General features: G+C 39.6%; 1 protein-coding gene across 4 annotated transcripts in view; it reads left to right on the top strand.

The window, feature by feature from the left end:
• LOC138004447 (leucine-rich repeat-containing protein 9-like) overlaps positions 1–17,500 on the top strand; it is a 42,912-nt gene that overhangs the window by 9,018 nt on the left and 16,394 nt on the right. For all 4 annotated transcript variants that reach the window (XM_068850961.1, XM_068850964.1, XM_068850960.1 and 1 more), the window contains 20 exons: positions 12–75; positions 1,130–1,200; positions 2,766–2,948; positions 4,657–4,812; positions 5,597–5,811; positions 6,613–6,799; positions 7,098–7,222; positions 8,117–8,240; positions 9,043–9,169; positions 9,635–9,695; positions 10,442–10,646; positions 12,394–12,509; positions 13,028–13,094; positions 13,209–13,328; positions 13,484–13,543; positions 13,771–13,902; positions 14,438–14,704; positions 15,914–16,024; positions 16,393–16,459; positions 17,287–17,432. In XM_068850961.1, the coding sequence (XP_068707062.1) occupies positions 12–75; positions 1,130–1,200; positions 2,766–2,948; positions 4,657–4,812; positions 5,597–5,811; positions 6,613–6,799; positions 7,098–7,222; positions 8,117–8,240; positions 9,043–9,169; positions 9,635–9,695; positions 10,442–10,646; positions 12,394–12,509; positions 13,028–13,094; positions 13,209–13,328; positions 13,484–13,543; positions 13,771–13,902; positions 14,438–14,704; positions 15,914–16,024; positions 16,393–16,459; positions 17,287–17,432 (2,604 nt within the window). The remainder of the gene's footprint in view (positions 1–11; positions 76–1,129; positions 1,201–2,765; positions 2,949–4,656; positions 4,813–5,596; positions 5,812–6,612; positions 6,800–7,097; positions 7,223–8,116; positions 8,241–9,042; positions 9,170–9,634; positions 9,696–10,441; positions 10,647–12,393; positions 12,510–13,027; positions 13,095–13,208; positions 13,329–13,483; positions 13,544–13,770; positions 13,903–14,437; positions 14,705–15,913; positions 16,025–16,392; positions 16,460–17,286; positions 17,433–17,500) is intronic.

Genomic DNA, 17,500 nt, shown 5'->3' with positions numbered 1-17,500 from the left:
CTTCTTTTCAGGGCCTGGAAGGACTTCTTTATCTTCTTGATCTCAATTTAGCTGGCAATAGGATAGCACAAATTGGTGAGCCAAACTGTTTTTAGTTTCATTTGTGTTTTAATTATTAGATCTTCACCAAACTGTTTCAAATATTATACCTTATTCCAAAAAATGGCTTCCATTTTAGTATTCTTTTTTTTTGCTTGCAAAATTAGCCCTTCAATGCAGCCCGCCTCATTCAAGGTTAAATATTCTTTTCTAATTTTTCGCTTAAGAACGAGGCAACAAGGGATAATTTGCAAGCAGACAAAAGAATATTAAAATAACAACCGTTTTGGAATAAGGTGTATGGCTAGTGCAGTGCTGCCACAAAAGATGTCACATGTGTGACTTATTTGAGGAATTTTTATCAAATGTTATTCTTTATTATGATCATAGTCACAATATTGCACATTCATGTCACTTAGACAGAGTACAAGTTGCTATGATTGGCTAAATCAAGGAGCTGTAATTATCGCAAAATGTCAAAAAAAATTGTTTTGTTGCTTGATTGAAGACTGTCCAGAGGCTTGCAAACAATCTTAGTACAGTACCTTGTTTTCTCAGGCTATGATGTTGCAGGCAACTGTTCATTTATTCCAGTTTCTAAAATTCATAATGCTTATACCAATTGCACCTACTGTACTGTAAGTCATAACAAGGGCTATCTTTAAGTACACTGTATGGTCTAAGAAAATGAGCTTGGTAAGAGGTGTATTCTATATTTATGGGGTTTCAATAGCTTTTCCATGAGCAGCTTATGTCATTGGGATAGGTGGCTGTGATCACATTGTTAGTCTTCGAATGCGAACGCAGGCGTCGCTATCTCTGGCGGTCATTTCTCCCCCCTTAGAGAAATGTCATTGCCAGAAACACGTCTGCGTTCGTAGGCTATCACAGTGTGAACCCAAACATGATCTTGAACCTGCTTGTAGGCTAAACAGATGGACTGGTAATTAAGAGACCTTAAAGGTACCAGTAAACCAGCTTTTGTTGAAACCCCTGTATATTATTTTGTAACAAGAAACACTTAGGTTGTTCCCTTTTTGTTTTGCATAATCATCCTAATCTTCATCATGAAATCTTTTTTTTCTGGCAGGAAATTCACTAAATGGGACCTTAAATATTAAAAGTTTGGACCTGTCAGCAAACCAGATTGCTTCACTGAAGGTTATCTCATTTCGGATAATTATCTTAGAATGAGTAGTCTTAGGTTCCCAATGGCATTTAAATTTGTACTTGCACTACAATCCTGGACAAAGTAACTGTTGTTGAGACAAGTTAAACATTAGTGTCCACTCAGATGTCAGTCTAAAACATTTTCCATGAAGTGAATCTTATTAGAGTTCTTTTTTCCTGAAAGACATTGTCGAGAATGGCTGCACCTCTTCCTGGACAGCATTCGGCCCTTGTGTTGGGTGGTGCAGGGCAATATTCTTTGTCTTCTCTTGAGTTTGTGGTCAAGGAGAACAAGAAATGGGAAAGGTCTCAACTCTTTTTGCCCAGGATTACGGCTCCTTTCAGTCCCACATGCTAATAATAAATGTGATCTTTGCAACAAAACAGCCACTACCTATTTTACAATTTGTTAAAGAATAAACTGTTTATCTTGCTACGTGGAAGATGGGTGCCTTGACGTCTTGGAGCCTCCACTGTGATTTTCATTTCCTAGAAAGTAACCATAATTTATATGGTAAGGCTTAGACCCACCCTTGAAACCACGCATTTATTAAGGGACAACACCTTACTGGCTTGGGGCTGCCTGGCTTGAGGCGGGCAGTAGCTGTCCAATGAGATTAGAAAATCTCTCCCACCGGCGAGAACGACCCCTCGAGTGCTGGCTTATAACTGGTATCTGTCATTCCCCGTGTTGTGTCGACGCCGTGGGCGACGCTGGAGTGTCCTCTCCAGGTATGATGTAGTGTAGATGTGTGGTGTGGTCAGATGCAAGCCTGGGCGGTGTAATATGGAGGACAGGTTGTTGCCCATGCAGCGTGTCTCCCCTCTCCACGTCACCGATGGGGCCAAAGGAACGACTGAGTCGGTACAGTTTGGGACCAGCGCTGTCGCAGGAGCTGCCAGGACGAGGTTGTACACAACGTCGAACTGCCCTAGGGGCTCTGACTCTGGATTTTTGCTCGAGGTTTACTCCTGAAGCCTTTTGCATGACTGGATATGGCCGCAAGGCAGGGGGGGTTTGGAATCAGGGTTGCCTTCCTCTAGATGGACTGCTTTCCTGGGCTGACGAGCTCCACCTACCCTAAGCAACTGGTTTTAAGGTGCCAGGGACCCGCCTTTCACGCCTTCTCCTGTTAAACTGATTAAACATTATTGTTAATAGTAATAAGCACTAAACGGACAAAACAAGGTGCAAGTGGACCACCATGCTGCACATGCAGAAAAAAAGCCATTTAGGCTAACTTTTTCTGCACAATTTAACTTATTTGCATAAGACAAGATGCCAACACATTAATTTCCCTATTTGTATCACACATCAATTCAGTTGTTATAGAGGGAGAAACACAACTTTCGCAAGGTACAATGCTGCCTAGAAAACGACTAAAAGCTACAGTAATCCAGCCTTCAAACAAACCCTAATTTTAGCTGAACTAAACAAACTAATACCTCCATCTCCTGATTAATTCCCTTGACTGTTCTGTGGGGGATAGGTGTTAATAGTTAAAGGATTGGCTGACTGTTGAAATTCAAATTAAATGTCTGTTTATTTGTTTTAGGATTTAACTAACTTGGCCCACTTGCCATGTTTGGAGTCACTAAGCCTCAAGAACCCAGTGTATGGTCCAAACCCAGTGGCTTTATTGTGTAACTATTCCACTCACTTGTTATTTCACCTTCCTCATCTTCGGAGAATAGATTCATACTGTGTGGATAACACCACTCTGAAAGAATTAGCAGAGGTATTGTCAAAAGACATAGGCTTTTTCACATTTTACTTAATAATATCAAAAATAATTATTATACCAGTATGTAAAGTAAGTATTGCTAAATATAATTATTTAACAAATTGTTCCAGGGTCAGCTCATGTTCATACTTTTCTAGAGTGAATTGCCTTTTTTGTGATCTGTAAGCACCATAAGTGTTAAAAAGCATGTAACTTGCTCTGCATGTTCCCATTGTCACATTTGCTTTAATATTAAAAATAATTTATTATACCAGTATGTAAACATAACAAATTGTTTCAGTTACAGCTCAAAAATGTTCATACTTTTCTAGAGTGAATTGCCTAAAGTTTTAAAATCTGTAAGCGCTGTACATGTAAATGTTAAAAACATGTTGCTCTGTGATTTCCCATGACAATTTTGTCATGATCATTATAAATCACAACCTCTTCAAACATGTACCGGTAGTTCCCTCTTAGGATCAAAGGACAGCTCACTTCAGCACATACTGCACATTAGGAAAAAACAACACTTATAAACTAAAGTTGGTTCAAACCAGTTTCAATCAACACTTCACAGAAACGTTCTTATATAGAAGGATTGACACTATGTGCAACACTTAATCACTTAACAGCAATGTTATGGTACCATGTCAAACAGGAATTATTGCTGAAAAAGATTAGGTCATTTTTGTGACTTAAAATGTTACCATGGCAACAGGAAAGCCCTGTGAAAACACCCCATATTTTGGCTTTAGCTGCTAATATCTCAAAAACGAACTTGGTGACCCCCATTTTTTATTTCTGAAATGTAATCAACATGCCAGAATGAAGCTTTCTGCAAAGTTTAAAAAAATTATGTGGAGCGGATTCAGAGGCACCTTAAATAATTGAAAATTTAAGATAGCTCTGAATCTGCTCCACAGAATTTTTTTAGAAATTGCAGAGAGTTTCCTCTTGGCCTGTTAGTCACTTGTGTGCAATAAAAAATTGGAGTCACTGAGTTCGTTTTTCAGATATGAGCAACTAAAGCCAAAATGTAGGGTGTTTTTGCAAGGCTTTCCTGTTACCATGGTAACTTGTTACGTTACAAAATGACTGCATCTTGTTCAGCAAACTATTGATGTTTACCATAACATTGCTGTTACGTGATAAAATGTTAATGTTACTAGTGTCAATCTTTTTAATAATAAGGTCTCTTAAAAGTTAGTGTTGAAACTGGTTTGAGTCACCCCAATAATTTACTGTACAAGTCAAACACATGAATTAAGACTGTCTAATTTATTCATCACTGTCATAATTTTTTTTTGTTCCTGTCATCGCTGAAAATTTTTCTCTATTTGTACCACACTCCCTCCGGAAATGGCAGTTGTATCTGCAGAAACATCTCTGTTTAACTAAAGAGTGCAGCGTTCTACTTTGAATAAATTAAAGCAACAATGATCTGCCAATTTTCTAAGGGATTAGGATTGTGACAGTCAAAGTTACCATTTACTTAAAATGAAACAAAAAATGCGAGTTTGCAATTGCTTTTGAGCTATCAAAATTAATGAAGCCATCTAAAGAACTCTATATTCTTTAAGACGTGAAAGTGTGATGGACAGAATATGAGAAAAATAATGTATTTGCAACTACAAATATAAAGTGATTTTCTAAAGGGAAGGATTATCTCAGTTATTGGAACAAATCAGGTATTTGTGAAGCTTGTTTTAAAACTTTTTTTCAGGTGACAGTGTCAAAGAAAAAGATGTATTACAACATGCGTGTGAAAACACTGAAACGGAACAAAGCTGATTTGCTGTTGAGATTGGAGACTGAGAAAGAGTCCCTTCAGATCGATGCCAAAAATCGGATACATAAACTGTACTCAGCCGTCAAAGATGTATGTATCTACATGTTGGCTTCATGCTGTTCAAATGTTATTTTATTTGATTGTGCTGTCTCTCTGTAGAGAGTTTTCCAAAAGTGGTTTTACCAGAAACTAAGGTGCCTGTATCAGACTGATGATGCACAATTGAAAAAGGAGCAATCTAAGAGGGAGCACCACATTGTGCTGGAAATGCAAAATGCGAATGATGCTGTGGCAATATTGCACAGGATGCTGGTGTCTTCTGTACGGAAGAAGTCAAGGAGGCACTTCACTATCTTGTTGTTTTTGTCTCTGTTGTATTTACTTGAAACACTCTAAATTTTCACTTTTGTAATACAGAAGTGGATTAAACAAAGAACTCCCAGAGAAATGTAAAAATATTTTCTCTTATGGTGTAGTGGGTAAAATAATAAGTGACCATGAAAGGAGAATCTCCACTCCAGAATGCAGGAAAGGCAAGCTGGGAGTCTGCTCTAAGGCAGCTTGCCCTAGATACCATTGTCCTCAAATTGACTTGGGAAGTGTTACCTGGATACTCAACATCAGAAACCGTTCTACCTCAAATATTGAGTAAAAGTAAAGAATCCGATGCCACCAACGCGTTGGCCAACATGTCGGCCAACGCGTTGGTCGACACACCACCAACACACTACCAACGTGTTGGTCGACACACTATTGACACATTGGTCGACACACTACCAACACATCGGTTGACACACTACCGACACATCGGTCGACACACTACAGATACAATGAAAACTGTACATTACATAGTGATAATATACTTCTGTTGCAGATTGAACGGGAAGTAGAGGAAGAATCTTATGTTCCATCTTTCAAAGAAAACAAAAACCCAATCAGTCCGGCGACGGGCAACGAAGAGGAGAAAGAAAGTAACCACGAGGATTCAGCAAATATAACAGCAACTGCTGTGATATACTCAGAAAAACTGCAGAAGAAAAAGGAGGCTCTGCTTAAGAGAATAGCCAAGCTTCAGAAACAGTGTGATGAGTATGTGTCTGAATAAATTACCGGTACATCTTAATTACCCTTTTCATTCACGTCAAAAGAGAAAAAATCAAATATTTACATTCAATGAGCCATAAAATAATAGTAAAAGTAATTATCTAAAACACAAAAGGTTCCTTTTGTTTCTTGTTTTATAGCAAAACGGCACCGCTGGAGTTTTTTGTATACAATAAACTATTGGACTATAGTCCACGAAACTGCCAAAAAAACCCCAGAGCATTGTTTTTATTTACATTTCCAATACATCTGTGGAAATTAAAGCAAAAAAATTCAAACAATCGCCACATAGCATGTTTTTCCATAGCCTTGTTCATTATTTTAAATTTTTGAAAGGGTCTGCAAATGTACTTCAGTTTATTACCCATGAAACTGACTCTTCTAACCTTTATAATAATATTCATTTGTTATTTTGTTCTATGAAGAAAATAATATATGAAATGAATCAAATATTGAACTGCAGATCTGAAATCAAGTGAAGCTATGATCCTCGCAGTTATGAACAAAACTTTAGCAATTGCGTATAGAAGCCTGAAAATTAGTCAATACTGTTGTGACGATCTTACTAACCAAGTGATCTATGAAGCCACAGGTTCAAACCCCGTTGAAGTCCTGCATTTTTCAGGCTTCTCTACGCAATTGCTAAAATTGAGTTTAACTGTGAGGATTATAGCCTCACTTAATTATTTTATTCTAAACATTTTAGTTTGCCCTATTTTCATTTTCATCACATTAATTGCTAATCTCAGTCAATCAAGAAGTTAGATTGTTTGAATCACTCTTCAGGATTGATAAGTGTCATCAAGAAAGTTGTGAGCAAGTGAACAACGTGTCCAACAACACAGTTCAGCGATTGCTTCTGGAGCTTGAGACAGGAGGGAATGTACGGTTTGAGGATGGAAAAGCAACAGATCCTTGGTACAAGTCATGTCAGGAGCTTGTCTTGTCAAGATTCTGCGTCGGTGATTATGTGGTAGGTGCTGCTATTATTAATGTCATAGGCAGCACTTTGAGTTGTTGGGATTATCTGGGATGTGTTAACTAAAAATCGGTCTGGACAATGAGTCTCACAACATTTTTTCATAAAACAAAATAATTTTTCATTAATTGTCACATTAGGCCTGTCAAGAGGACAGATTGTTATCCACATCACTGAAGTGGCTGATTAAGTTTCTCACTGATTGAAATAGTTTGCTTAATTTACATCTACAGACACCACTTTAAATACAGCTGCTGTATTTATACAAACCTATTTATTATTTTTTTTTCAGGGTTCTGGAATTTCTGGAATTAAAATTCACAGAATTACAAGAGTGCACAACAGAATTTTAAGATCAAGATTTGATAACAAACTTGATGAACTTCTGGAAAGAGATGACATTAATGACTTAACCAAGTAAGTTCCAAACCAGCTGGCTATTTACAAGTGCAGCCAAGAATTTGAACCAGAGACTTTTAAGATCAAATTCAAGAAGTTGTAAAAAGGGGACCTGAACCTAGGATGTCTGGATCTCAACGCAAGTGTCTAGCATGTAGAGCATGCATTTTTTTTGGAGGCGGACGCTTTTTCATGGTCCAACGTTCCGAATGAGCTGCCATTTTGAAAGCACACAGCTAGTAAAGGATTTGGGACGAGGGCTGGGGGAAGGGGGGGGGGGGGGAGGGGAGAGGGGAGGAAAACACATATTCCCCTCCCCTTCCCCTTCCCCCACTACCACTTCATACTGTCTTCCTCTCACTGAGTGCAATTTTTTGACTTGCCTCAGGCCTCTGTTAGTCTCACTAACCGATTATAATTCTCTCCAAAACAAAAATATGCCTCCTCTTAATTTGGTGATAATAAGCGTCATGCTCCATACTCTAACTTATAATGTAAAAGGCCACAAAGCGTTCTTGGTACGATCAGTTGGTACACTGTATTTTTGTACCCTGTCAGCTTAAGAAGTAACACCCAACATTTGTCTCAGCTTCTTGACTACGGAGGGCTGCTAGTGTGAACCTTTGTCACACCAACATAAGGAATTTTTATGGAACTGAGGAGATAAGGCTGCCATTTTGATTCCAACTGCAAGTGGTTCTACTTTTAAGTCTTCTTGGATTAGAACTTTGAACTTTTGGTCTCATCTGATGACTCTGTGGAAAGTTAAAAAACCCACATATACTGTTCCCAAAAAGTTGAGCATGTAGTTCCAGGTGTTGCTGTCTGTCCATTTCTCTTAATTGTGGTCTAAAACAGGCATGTATCAAGGGGATGTTACAGTTGATTGACGGGCAGTTATTCTATTTGCAGAGGGAGGTCTTACAAGAGACTCTTAGAATATTTGTTTTTTATGTGGGATCCATCCTTACTTGATGGCATTAATGAACCCATCAGGGTGTTGGAAGAAGGATTTAGACCAGCTGCAGTTTACGAGGTAAGTTTGTCATGAGAAGAGTGCATAAGTGGAGGGTGGTGAGTTGTCTTTTTTCATATAAGGAGGTCAGGATCAACCAAAGAATTTTGAACAGATGTTTGTTGCAAATGGATGAAATTGTCTCAAAAAATGGTGGTTTTTTGTCTGTATCGGATGGCTCTTATTTCCTGGCAGAACTTCAAGTATTTAAGAGGCATGAAGAAAGGCTAGAAAATACCTTAATGGTAAATAACCCTTGTCTTCCTAAGAGTGACGCCTATAGATTTTACTTTGTCGTAAACACCACCAAGGTGATCTGGTGACGTATTTCGGAGGACTGGGGAGAAAAATTTTAACACCGTATCCCACAACTGCGCACGGCCTTATTTTCGAATTCAACATGGCAGAAGTGACGTTAGATCTTGTCTGGTCTACTTGAATGTTCATTCAGTAACAGGTAATGATCTGTTGAGTTTTGGCGATGGCAATACTGCAGGGAGTATTGAGAGTTGTTAGGAAACAACACCTAAGGCCGCACGCGGTTGTGGGATACAGCGTTAAAATTTTTCTTCCCAGTCCTCCAAATTACGTCACCAGATCACCTGGCACATGTTGTACTCATAAATAGGGACCGGGTCAGGGATGGAAGCTGTTAACAACATCTTGGTCAGTTTAATAACTTAAATAATATTGTCCCTGTTAAATCAATGCCAAAGGTTGGCACAAGTGTTGTGCATTTACTATTTATTCACAAAAACATTTAACCAATATTTACATTTCTACTTCTATCGTACTCCTTTTTTTGTTATGATCCATTGTTTAGGCCTTAAATGAAGATGGTGGCGTTCCTTTGGCAAACAGTGTAAGCATTAGTGATGGACCAAGAGTCAGTTATCTCAGGACAAAGGCCAAGCAAAAAGGCAGCCTGGATCCTTGCCTATTTAGACATGGTAAGAGTATTAAAGAAGTTAAAAACTCTTTTTTAAAGGTGTTCTCTGGTAAACCAACTGGAATTATTCACTGCTTCACTTAAATGGAAGGTGGCTGCTTAGAGAATCCAGGGGTTTCCACCACGTCCAGCTACCTGTAGCTCCCAGACAGAATACCACCCCGATGGCTGGCCAACCATGAGCCCCCATTCCAGTGATTGAATTTGACCCCTCAGTTCATCTGGTTTGACCCTTTTCTCAGAGCTTTATATCAACTCGCCATTCTTTCGTTGATAATTACCATGACTAGTTATCTCCCTACGAGTTCTTGTAGCTCAATGAGTAGAGCATCTGACTGCTGATATGATTTTTCAGTTGTGACCTTTTTGCCTGTTGTTGAGCAACTATTTTATCATCCCTCTCTTGCATAACCACATTCAGGTTTTCCAACACTATTTGAATGTTTTCTGCTTTGTTTGTCTTTAGGTCAACTGGTTGTATCCAAAGTTTTTGTTGGAAATGTTGTAGCTGTTAAAAGTGAAAATAAGTATGTGGACTAAAGCAGTTTTCAATTGAGTTTCATAAAGCCATGTACAACTAATTACTATAACCAATCAGAACAGGCACCAACAGCGTGGTGAACCAATCAGGATTTGAAGTTACTACCTATATCTTTGCCGAAGCGTGGGAAAATACGGGCGTGCAAGTCACACTTGGTTTAAGTTTTGCTTCTCATAGGTTGGAAAAAAAGTGGCTCAAGAGGTTTAACCATTCTCTAAGTTTAGTTGTTGCAATTGCATAATAACTTTGGACGTCCAATTGAGAACTTCTATATTAAAGGCAACAGACATTTAATATGAAACCAATACGTCTTTGTCACTTAAGCATTTCAAGGTGGATTTTGTACTTCGATCGTTAAGGAATGAGATCTAATTTTGGATTTAAGTGAAATGGGTATTTGTAATGAGAATTAAGTAAAATTCCTTGAATAATACATGTACGTTTTGGAAGCGTGAAAGTTGAACTCCAACCTTCTTCCAGATCTTTTAACAACAATATATTTATTGCAACATTTGACAAACAAAAGTCAAAGTGCAGTACCCACCCGAATGTATCAAGTTAAGACTTTCAATGATCGCATTCACATCCTTGAAATCTTCGGAGATTTACCTAGGCCAAAATTCTTTTATTATTTTGTGGTTTTCTTTTTTTTTTTTAAGTCATTCATTATTAACATTTTGATCTTTAAGAAAACACCATTTCATCTCCAACAAAACTTTGTTTCCTTAACAGAATCAAGAGGACAGCATTTCGTGATGTAGATTCCGTTTCTCGAATGCGAAAACACGAGAACTGTCCGCATAGACCTGGATCGACACTGAAGAGACCCATATTGGACTCTGGATGCGAATGCAGCGCACGTCAGTGTGCTTGGTACGTGTTTGATCACGAGATGGTGCTACCAGAGTACGTGGTAGATTTCGAGTACATAACTAAGGTAAAGAATTCATTTGATACCTTTTCCATTGTCAACAGACTTCAAACTGTTCCATTTATATATGTTTTGCTGCTATTACTGCTACTACTACTACTACTACTACTACTACTACTACTACTACTACTACTACTACTACTACTACTACTACTACTACTACTACTACTACTACTACCACTACTACCACTACTACCACTACCACTACCACTACCACTACCACTACCACTACCACTACTGCTGTTACTGCTAAGTACTGCTGCATCTACCGCTACTACTACTACTGCTACACACACTACTGCCGCTGCTTCCACTGTTGCTTCTGCTACTACCACTTGCGAGAGGACGATTTCCTTTACTTGCAAGGTTTTCATTTGCATTTCGCGCCAAAAAGGGGATGACATCATTCGCAAGTTCTGCACTTGAATGGCGCAATCCAAAGAAAACAATCGAAGATATTTGTTTCACCGAAATCGAAAGAGAAAATTTGTTTTCTTTGTGCTAAAGGCGTCAAAAACAAAGACGAAAACGAAAGCTTATTTCAATCTCGACTCGCCGCTTGGAAAGGAGATTTCCTGTGATAGAAACGAAACACTAGTTCGGAAGATTATTAACGAGTAAGGGAAAGCTTCGGATTGATCAAGAAAGTCAATTAATTTCACTCATGAAAGATCAGGCAGGCTTCAGGCGTAGGAGACGTGCTAAACCAGGATTAAAAGACATGCTAGACCGGGAAAAGAAGTAGAGATACATCTGAGTGAAACTTACATTTAGCGATGCAATGACTCTCATCGATGAAGACACTACTACTACGACTACTACTACTACGACTACCACTACTACTACTACTACTACTACTACTACTACTACTACTACTACTACTACTACTACTACTACTGCTCAGTACTGCTACTACTACTACTACTTCTACTGCTACTACTACTGCTACTGCTACTGCTCAGTACTGCTACTGCTACTGCTACTGCTACTGCTACTGCTGCTACTGCTACTGCTACTGCTACTGATACTGCTGCTGCTGATACTGATACTGCTACTGCTACTACTACTGCTACTGCTACTGCTACTGCTCAGTACTGCTACTGCTCAGTACTGCTACTGCTACTGCTACTGCTGCTACTGCTACTGCTACTACTACTGCTACTGCTACTGCTGCTGCTGATACTGCTACTGCTACTGCTACTGCTACTGCTACTGCTGCTGCTAGTAGGGACCTTACGATTTACGACGCGGTCGTCAACGAGAACGCCACGAAACAACAATATCATTGGTTAAAAGAGGAAAAATAATCGTGCGGCACGCATTTAGCACAAAGTCGTGCGGTATTCTGTATAACAACGACATGAAATCACCAAATTTGAGGATTTTTGACAACCCGAGCGGACAAATGTGGATCTTTAATTCTCTATTTTCACTCTGTAACCGCTCGTACCAATTTATTTTTAGGATACTTCGCCCACATTGCACGACGCGAAGGAGATGGCCTAACCGCGAGAAACTTACGATGGTGCAAAGTTATATTTTGAGGTGACGTTTTCGTTGACGTCACCGTGGTAGATCGTAAAGTCTCTACTACTACGACTACGACAACACGGACAATACTATATAACCATAGTTGACATTTGAGGCAGGTTCCCATAGAGGTCCTGCAGTGGTTAGCTCTGCTCTTTCGTCTCAGTAGAGGTTGTCATATTTAATGCCTACAAACTATGAATTGTATTTATTTTGTTTGCAGGTAAAACCTAAGTCGAAGTTTATTTATTATCACGGAGAGGATTGTAACGAGAAAGAAGATGAGATCCCAGATGAAGATGTCTTGAAGATGGAACCTGTCATTCCCTTGAGACCACGGTAGTATGTGCTTACTTAAAGTTAATAAATTGAAACAAGTGTGTATTTGTGAAAATTGCACTCGCAAAGGCTGAATAAGTAGTACATTATGAGGCAGTGCGGCCCAGTGATTACGGCCAACGAATCTCCAAATTTATAGCGTCAAAGTACTGGACCTGAAATGCTAAACAACCAGACGGAAAGTCAGGCTTCAAACGAAAACCCTGCCAATCAGAAAGAAAGTCATACTTCATAGGCAACTTTTACGATGGCGTCATTTGACTACAACTACATGTACCAGAATTAAGTTTGTTTTTCTTTTTTATTTAAATTTTGTATTCCTAGTGGAGTAAATAGCATGACACAAACAAAACCTGAAGGATTCTGGTACTTGAAGTCAAATGGCGTCCTCATACATTTGCGATGCGTCATCGCTGGCTTGTTAGATTACCTTCATCTGTTGTAGTTGACCAAAGTATTATTAGTTTAGTCTTGCGGGCTTATTTTATCAATAACCCTCTGGCTCTTTTAATTTGTAGGTTAATTGCCTTGACCGAGGAACTCTTGCTCAAGAGAAGCAGGGCAGAATCGCTTGAACACGTTACGGTAAGCGTCATGAATAATGCTCCAAAATTGCTTTTTTTCAGTCGAAGATTCCAGCATTTTGAAAAAAATCGATGCTTTTACCACACTCTAAATATCAGATGTTGGATCTTTCAGGTTTTGAATCTGCATGGAAATGGTCTCAGTCGCCTGCAACACGTGACATGTATGACGGCACTAAAAAAACTGACAGTTAGCTTCAATGAACTGACGCGATTGGATGACATCAGTCACATGGTACGATCACATGATATGACCTATTCAATAGGGAACCACAGCATATAGTGCGAGGATCATTTCTCCCTTTCAACCTCAGTATAGTTGAGTTGAAGAAAGCTGATTGTTTTCCCTAAAACCACAGTAAATTTTTTGATTCTTTGACTTTTTCGCAGATCTTTCTTGAATATTTGGATGCCAGTTTTAATAAAATTACAACCTTGGAAGGTGTGAAGGTTTGTAAGGCTTCGCCTTTTAAATGTCACATTTTTTTAATTGTGTTGTATAGTGTTGCAACTTTTTTTTCTATTAGTTTTTCGTAGAATAATATTTCATTACGAAAGGGGCGTTGTCACGTGACTTTTGCTTACCTTCAATCGCGAAAAAAGGTCTTTAAATCACTACAAATTCTAATCCAGCTTTGAAAATGCGAACTGTTAACGAACACACTCTTGTATTTTAGGGGTGTAGTCGTTTGAAGTATTTAGATGTGAGCTGGAATCAACTAAGACATACTCGGGAGGAACTGGGCATACTGAGAAAGCACGTGATTACACTGTCTTCTCTGGATACCAGGAACAACCCTTGGCAAAAGGTGAGGATTTGCCGAAAATTCTATTGTTTTGACGAGCCTTTTCTTTTTTGCTTTGAGTTATCGTCATAGACGTAGACGAGGACAATCAGATAAACCAATCACGCGGCCAATCACGCATCAACCGAATACGCAGTCGTCAGGAAAGCGCGTTCGAACCAATTACAATGGGCCCTTTGCATGAAACTGTCACATGGTATAAAAGCTGCCCTGCTGGATGGCATGCTGCGCACTGGGACATCCAAAACAAAGAAAAGTCACGCTTGGCTGGTTGAAATCGCTAATTTGTTTTGGAGGCTGCTGCATTCTTTTGTTGTCCAGCATAGCGGATTTTGTACCGTGTGACAGTATCATGAAAAATAGCCCATTGGTTTTACTTTTGCATCTGATCGGCTAAGTATGTGGCGTGAGTCTCTTTGTGGCCAATCAGGACTCGTAGTAGTGCAAAGCCAAAGCAACAAAGAAATTTCTCTTGACATTAATCGTAATCCTCATTAAATTAATGCTGTTTGGTGTTCCCATTTTGCTTACTTTCTAGCTTGAAACTGTGCGATTGCGAGCCCTGGGAAGACTCAAAAACCTAGAGTGGCTTGATGGCATTCAGGTCACTGACGAAGAAATGACAATAGCTTTGAAGCAGGCCGCTGCATCTAGGCCATCTCCATTTGCAATCCTTGCACATGCGCGGACAGATCAGAACAAACCACGCACATTGAGCTTGGTACCAACTGCACAGTCCATATTGGCCAACAGTCAGAATAAACCTGTTAGATTGATCGATGACGACAGTCAATGGTTTATCAAGGTATCTTGTTCGCTTGATCTTTCACTGACTTGGTTCATTATTCTCATTTGGGTTCCTATTCGTTCTTGCTTGCAATTTAGTGCGGTGTCAGCCCGGTACAGATGATACGCAAGGACCATAGAGACCGCCATATAAACCGTATTCATAAATGGTGACCAACAGATTATTCCTTTGTCCTTGTGCTAATAACACCAATCAGCCTCGTTTGTATGGACAAAATACAAAAGAATTGTTGCTTTAGAGCGAGGCTTGTTGGTCTCCATTGGCCCGAAGAGAAAAGAATAAATCATGGGCCGCAATTTATGAATACAGTCTATTGATTTACTGAAACAGAAAGATTGAATAAGCTTATAAACGATTTCAATTTACCATCTCGTTCCCAAAAAAATGTGAGGATGTAACCTTTCGACATTTCTAGTATTGCGAACAAGAGTTATCTTACCGCAAAATTGATGAAGTGGGATCGTCCGGGTGAGAATAGTCATAAGAAAGACTGTTGTCGGTGACACCGACTGACATGTTGACAATCTGAGCAGAAGTCATCCTTCTAGTCAAGTGATTTGTGTAGTATCAGTGAATCGTTATAATCTCTGATTGGTCAATGGTAACACGATCTTACTGGTCTGCCACGCGATTGCGTGCTGGCTCAGCTCCCACGAGTGCCCGGTGGGTCATTGAAAGAGCATTCGGACTATTTTTGGAGAACTCTGAATTTTTCCGAGTTTGCCCGAATAATTTCAGAAAAATAAATCTCTTCATTTATTAATCAAACCAGGCGCCTCCTCTGGACAAAATTTCCCCAAAGAATCTATTATTCTTCCAACATCGCCATCACTTCTGAGTTTTACTTCTCCGACATTCCTGCCGTAATGTCAAACGAAAACAACTGCCTATTGACCCCTTTCCGTTTTTGTTTCTCGCCTGGAATAAACGCGACCAATAGACCATTTTACAGTTGTAGCTAAGTTACCTGGCCTAAGAATGAAAGCGAGGTCGCTGGTGACCCTGTTTTGATGCAAACCTTCGTGCTTTTTTAATGTTAATTCGGACCAATTAGAATTACAACAACACAATATTAATTTTCATGAAAAGCAGTGGGGGCTGTATCAATACAAGGTCAACGGGAGCCTCGCAGCCATTCATAGGCTAGGTCGCTGAGCAAACAACTATTAAATGGCCAATTCGACTTCACTGTCCATTACTTGTTAGGTAACAGCAGTCAACCTTGATGACCAGCGTCTGGGGAAGATAGCAAATATGGAACCACTAGTAAACTTGAGATGGGCTTCTTTTAACAACAATGATCTCACGAAAATTGAGGTAAGGGATTTTGTTGTTCACTATTATTTCGCATATTCTTGATTCTTTATTTTCCATACATCCTTATCTCATTCATTCATTTATTAGGGTGCATAGAGGGAGGGTAGCGCACCAATGAAGGCACTCGCCTCCCACCAATGTGACCCGGGTTCGATTCTCAGACTCGGCGTCTTGTGTGGGTTGAGTTTGTTGGTTCTCTACTCTGCACCAAGAGGTTTTCTCCGGGTACTCCAGTTTTCCCCTCTCCTCAAAAACCAACTTTTGATTTGCGTTGATTTGTTAATTTCAATTTACAGTGTCCCCAATTAGTGCTCCAGGGCTAGAAGATTAGACACTTAAAATAAAGTTCCTTCTTCTTGGTTTTTCAGGGTCTTGAGGCTTGCGTGCATCTTGAAGAATTGTCAATTGAAAAGAACTGTATTAGCAAGTTTGAAGGTGGAAATGAATGTTGCACATTTTCCGTATTACACTTATTTAACGCATACTTATCATGGGCGCCTTACATCCCTTATATGCAATTTTTTCCGCCCTTGGTACGCATTAAGTATGGACTGAAAGGTCGAACCCGGCGGATTTTCTATTCAGGTATCAAGCTCCTATTATGTAGGTAATAAAAGTTTATGGTAGCAAAACCATTCAAGTGCCCAGTTTCGCCCGGCTCGCTTCTCTCGCCGTCAGTTTATCCTGAATAATTAAATAAACCAAGGTGCCTCCATGCCTTTTGTGAACATTGCATATTAAAAGCTTTCAGAGTCTGTAGAGGCCCCTGCCTTTGTTTGAGACACAAACTTTATACTTTTTTTCCCTTTTTGGATAAAATAATTTCATATTTGCCGCTTTATTTCGGCCTTTGCTTTGCTTGTAGCCAGCGTAACATTGGTTTCTGTACCAGCGAGGATTTTCTGCATTCCGGCCGCGGAAACAAAGTTTGGAGGACGAATGGGAGTCCCACCGGTCCTCCAAACTTTGTTTGTGCGGCCGGAATGCAGAACATCTTCGCTGGTACGGGAACGCTTGTTACGCTGGCTACTTTGCTTGGCACGCTTTCTTCTATTTGATTACTCGTGGACCTCAACTCTGCATTGCATGCCTACCTGTTTGCGTTTGCTACTGTTCCCCTCAATTGATACATGTTGTATGTCTACATTTCTGCCCTCAAAAGTACCTTGGGACCATTGTCCGTTTAAATGGTCTTTTAATGGTTTACAACTCTGTTTACTGTGTCGAATGCGCTCATAAGATATCTTTTTTTTTAATCACAGGTCTCAGCAAACTTTTCAAGTTGCAATGGTTAAATTTGTCTGGTAATAACCTCACCACACTTGACACGGGAGTGCTGGAGAAGCTGTCTGATTTGAGATATTTATCTGTGGAAAACAATTTTATCACCAATTTGCGCGGGCTACAGGTATGTTCTCAAACTCTGGGCGATAATTGGGGAGGGGTGGTGCTGTGATAATTTTTGTGGTTATGTAC

The sequence above is a fragment of the Montipora foliosa genome, chromosome 5, assembly GCF_036669935.1.
Source record: "Montipora foliosa isolate CH-2021 chromosome 5, ASM3666993v2, whole genome shotgun sequence".
In the NCBI taxonomy this organism is placed as follows: domain Eukaryota; kingdom Metazoa; phylum Cnidaria; class Anthozoa; order Scleractinia; family Acroporidae; genus Montipora; species Montipora foliosa.
Note: the sequence above shows the minus strand (reverse complement) of the source record. Positions and strands in the feature narration are given on the sequence as shown.